General features: G+C 43.9%; 1 protein-coding gene across 3 annotated transcripts; it reads left to right on the top strand.

Annotated features, from left to right (window-relative positions):
* Positions 1-1,725, top strand: LOC8084568 (putative F-box protein At5g44220). Of its 3 annotated transcripts, XM_021452086.1 has the most exons (3): positions 1-158; positions 236-536; positions 637-1,725. In XM_021452086.1, the coding sequence occupies exons 2-3, from the start codon at positions 257-259 to the stop codon at positions 705-707; spliced, it is 351 nt and encodes a 116-aa protein (XP_021307761.1). In that variant the 5' UTR covers positions 1-158; positions 236-256; the 3' UTR covers positions 708-1,725. The 3 variants fall into 3 exon arrangements, with proteins under 3 accessions (XP_021307761.1, XP_021307759.1, XP_002459663.2); XM_021452084.1 differs by having other exon boundaries at positions 3-158; positions 233-1,725; XM_002459618.2 differs by having other exon boundaries at positions 3-158; positions 236-1,725.

The following is a 4,630-nucleotide window of genomic DNA, read 5'->3' on the forward strand; positions in this document are numbered from 1 at the left end:
AAAAATTCCTTTTCACCCTGCCAGCATTTCTCCACTAGCTGAATCCCGTTCCCCTCCGCCGCTCGCCGCCCGCCGCCCGCTGCCGCCCTGCGCCCTGCGCCTTGCGTCGCCTTGCATCTCTCCACCGGTGCACCCGCTGCTCCAATCGACTGATCTGAGTAAGCTTCTCGCTTTGCTCACCGCGCTAGCGTCGATCTTGATTCCTTACTCATGAAGCCGTGTGCTTGTTTAGCAGATCTGCGGATGTGCCTCGGCGATGGCGTCGCCGAGGCCGTACTCCCCGCCCATCACCCGGGGCAGGCGCGCGCGAGAGGCCGCCAGCTCCGACAGGCTCCCCATGGACGTGCTGTTTAACGTCCTGCTGCGCTTCCCGGCCAGGGACATCTGCCGCCTCCGCACCGTCTGCCGCTCATGGCACTCGCTCATCTCCGATCCGGTCTTCATCACGGAGCACGCGGCGCGCCATCCGGGCCCCCTCTTCCTCGCCCAATTCCGGGACGACAAGACGCACAGCATCTACATAGTAGATCTGTCAGGTAACGTGGTGAAGCGGATCGCCGGCGCAGCTGGTGGCCCTTACCACCGGCTGCAATGCACGCGCCTGGACCGTGCCTGTCTGACTACTGACTGGAACAGATGCCATGTGCTCAATCCGGCTACCGGAGCTGTCCAGGCCCTGCCGGAGAGCCCCGCGGCGGAGCATGTGAATCGGGTCAACTTGCGTGACCCTTACACCTTCTTTGCTCTTGGGCGGGTCTCCTCCACGGGAGACTACAAGGTGCTTAGGATGTTCAACAGGCTTGGCTTTGCCAAAGGCGGTCACCAGCTCTTTGAGGTGTTTACCATCAACGGTGGCGACGCACATGCACGGTGGAGAGGGCAGCAGAGCCCTGGCCTCTTTGTTGATGAGTGCAGTGGTGTTGTAGTTGATGGGGTGGTGTATTTCTTGACGAGCAGAGCATATGATGGTGCCCGTTATGGGATTCGTGCGGACTATATTGTGTCGTTTGACCTTGGGAGAGAGGAGTGGAGGAGAGATCTCCGAGGCCCCATAAGTAGCAAGGTTGGATCTGCCTCAAGTTACATGAGGCATCACCTTACTTTGGCTGAGCTAAAAGGCTCTCTGGTTCTTGCAGATCGCCGTCACCAGCCTTTTACCTTGGACCTTTGGTTTCTAGTGGACTCTGAGAGTGGGCACTGGGTGAAAGAGTACCACATCCTGACTGGGCCAACAATCTCACGGCCGGTACTAGTAGATGAGTCCTTCAAACCATTGTTGCTGCTAGATGATGGGAGATTGGTCGTTTATGTAGGAACAAGGGGGCAACTGTTCATTCAAGACCCAGGAACAGATAATTTTGCAAGAGTTTATATGGGACTTCTTGATTCAGTCAGTGTGTACACAGGAAATCTCTTGAGTGGAGGTTGACTTTGTAGGTTGAGACTCAAATTAGATCATGTCTAATGTACCTCATAGGAATCAATGAATCATTCTCCTAGTTTATGGAACTGAACTTTGTATAGATATTGAAGATTATGGATCGGTTTATTGTAAATCCATGCTAGTATTTGATGTCCCCATTTTGCCAGCATCTTTTGTTATTATAAAATGAGGCATGCTTGTCCATAAATATTTGAACATATGGCTTTTTCTTGGTGCCACAGTTCATGTTTCTGCTGCACCTTTGTTGGGAAATAACAAATAGTGGTATGATACTAGACTTATCCCTTTTTGGCCTTGTGGTAAGACATAATGTTGATGCAAGTAACATAATCCCTGTTTATATCTGGAGGCAATATTTCTCACTACCCATCGAAGGGGCATAGAGCATCTACTTGCACATATTGTTATTGAGCACAATGTCAATCCATATTGTTAGTGTAATATTGCGTGTTTAGTCAGTCAGTCAGTAGTTAGCCTAGTTAGGACCAAGTCAGCTTGTCACTTCTTTCAGCTATTCTTCAGGTAGTCAGTTTGTCTATCAGTCAGTAGTTAGGTAAAGTTAGCAATCTTGATGAAGGTATGTCAAAATAGTTTCCTGTATTTTTGAGCATCAAAAGTTAGGCTACCTTCTAACTACTATGCTTCTATATTACAACTACTGTTGTTTATGCAAGGAAATTTCAAACAGGCATTGAAGCTGGTCAGGTACTGTGCACTTTCTCTCATTTTGAAGGGTTTCATTATAATATTGCATAATGCTAATCCCAAAAAAATCATTTTCAGGGTGAAGCATATGCATTTGAAAACTATGAACTTAATTGCTAGATTTGACTTCAACTATGCCCAAAACCTTATGCACTATGATAATTGATAATTATATGATCGATGAGCGTCATATTGTCCCTGTCTAGGTTTCTGAGAGGGAAGAAATGTGTTGGAGCCCTGCTAGATTTGACTTCAACTATGCCCAAAACCTTATGCACTATGATAATTGATAATTATATGATCGATGAGCGTCATATTGTCCCTGTCTAGGTTTCTGAGAGGGAAGAAATGTGTTGGAGCCCTTATATCTATATTTAGATCTTTCTTTTTTTCCTGACTATCTATATTTAGATCTTCACTGTCTTGTTTTTCAATTTAGCACTAGGAACAACATGCATGACCCTGATATTAGATGTGGTTTATTTCTTTACTTGATTTGTTTTAAAGGGCTGAAACTAAGTGTTTGAGACGCATAGTGTTATAGGGTCGGTCCGTGTGTAATTTTCCTGGACCTGATAATCCATTCTGAAACATTACTATTTCGTGAAATGATAGCTGGTTCATGTGTAATTTTTCTGGAACATTTGCTCATGAACTAATCAAACTGTAGAATGCCAATGCCATCTGTCTATACATATTATTATTTTGCATGATAGTGGCTAACTTGGCTACAGAACTAGGAATTTTCGATGAACCTGACAACTTGTTACGACTGGAATAATGGGCAGCATTTTTCAGTTTGCTTCGAGTAACTTGTGTTATATCTCAGTTTTGCAATGGTTTATCTGGAGTTTGTCACAATGGTGGTGTGTGGAGTCGGTCTTCTCCACCTGATCACAACATAGGGACATCTGTTTTCATGCCAGGTACGAGTGTTGGGTCTGAAGTTATGTATGCAAAGTCGATGACCGGTTAGCAGCGGCATTGGTGTTTGATTTGTTTGCGTTTGAGCCATTGAGATGTTTTTGTTTTAAAATGTGACCAAATAATGTGCTACCAGACATATTCTTGGATTTCCTTTTACTGATATTGCAATGTGTTTCTGTCTGTACTATTTATTATTTCTGAATTTCCCTGACTTCCTTGGGATTTGACCCCCTTCGTTTCCCAAACAGGGACGGCGGATATTCAACCCAGTCTGGGGCATTCATTCCCGTTGGGTTGGGGGCCATCTTCCCTGTTTCCCCACCCCTAGCATCCAAATGTGCAGTCCTATCACTTGGCAGAGAGTTATTAAGGGACAAGAAGAAGCCTACCATTGGCACATCCACCATGACAGAAATGATTTGGAAGACGGGTGTTCTGGTTGGCCAGTCTCAATACATGTTTTATGGGAGTGTCATGCACATTAAATAGGGTGTCACGTAAGCAAAATTGCTGACTTCGTAGGGTCATTAAATGAAGGAGTATGAAGGAGTTTCATCAGATGAGAGAAGAGTTTCATCCCCATAAAACTCTTGTGGCTCGGTTACCTAGTTTATAGTCTTGGTAACTGTGTCATGAAACTATGTATTGAGATTGAGACTAGCCTACCGTTGGCACATCCGCCATGAGAAGTGTGTCGTTTCCCATCACGAAAAATCTACGCAGGAAGATGATGGGAAGGCCGAAACAGGAGGGGAGGGCTTAGGGCCCATATCTAGAAATTGTACAGTATGTAGGCCAATCACACTGTTGAAAGTCTGCATCGTTCAATATGCTGTGATAAAGCAGTACTCGCAAACTCTTTTAAATTTGACTAGTTATATAAAAAATAACATCAATAGTTTTATCTCGAAATGTGTTTCCACAATTTAGGTAATGATGCTTGCCACACATAAAAAATAATACTACTTTTATTCATATGTTTGATGAAATTCTAAAAGATCTGAGACGTACCATTTTTTTTGGTTTTTTTTAAACTCGACGTACATTAATTTGGATTGGAAGAGCAGGTGTTCCAACTTCCACGCGCCATCGTCGGCAGCGCGGATACACGACAATTCCTAAATGATAAAGATTTTGATAAAAAGTTACTTTTCAATAGCTTGTCTAAATAGTTATGTAAATATAGTTATATTCTATCTCGGATTTTTCGCTAGCTAAAAATAGAAGATAAAAATAACTCTCTAAAGTACTCACGGGAGATAGAAAAGCTATGGAGAGTAAAAAATATAAAAAACAATTTTTACAAAAATAGTTCTCTAAACGATGGTTTAGAGAGTAAGACTATATTTTAGGACGGTCTTTCCGGTGGAGCGCGTGGCCTTTGCTTTGACATTTTGACTGGACTGATCATGTGTTCTGAGTGACAAGATATTTCTTTTGACACAACAGAAACATGTCAGAAAGCTCTGCCCTGCCACAGATTAAACACACCCCATGAACATGAAGCATATCATCGTCTTCCTTCTCCTTCGCCTGCTCTTCCTAATGAGCCTT

The sequence above is a fragment of the Sorghum bicolor genome, chromosome 2 (genome assembly GCF_000003195.3).
Source record: "Sorghum bicolor cultivar BTx623 chromosome 2, Sorghum_bicolor_NCBIv3, whole genome shotgun sequence".
In the NCBI taxonomy this organism is placed as follows: domain Eukaryota; kingdom Viridiplantae; phylum Streptophyta; class Magnoliopsida; order Poales; family Poaceae; genus Sorghum; species Sorghum bicolor.

Coding starts and splice junctions, on each gene's coding strand:
- LOC8084568 (XM_021452084.1), top strand. CDS start 257: ATGGCGTCGCCGAGGCCGTACTCCCCGCCCATCACCCGGGGCAGGCGC.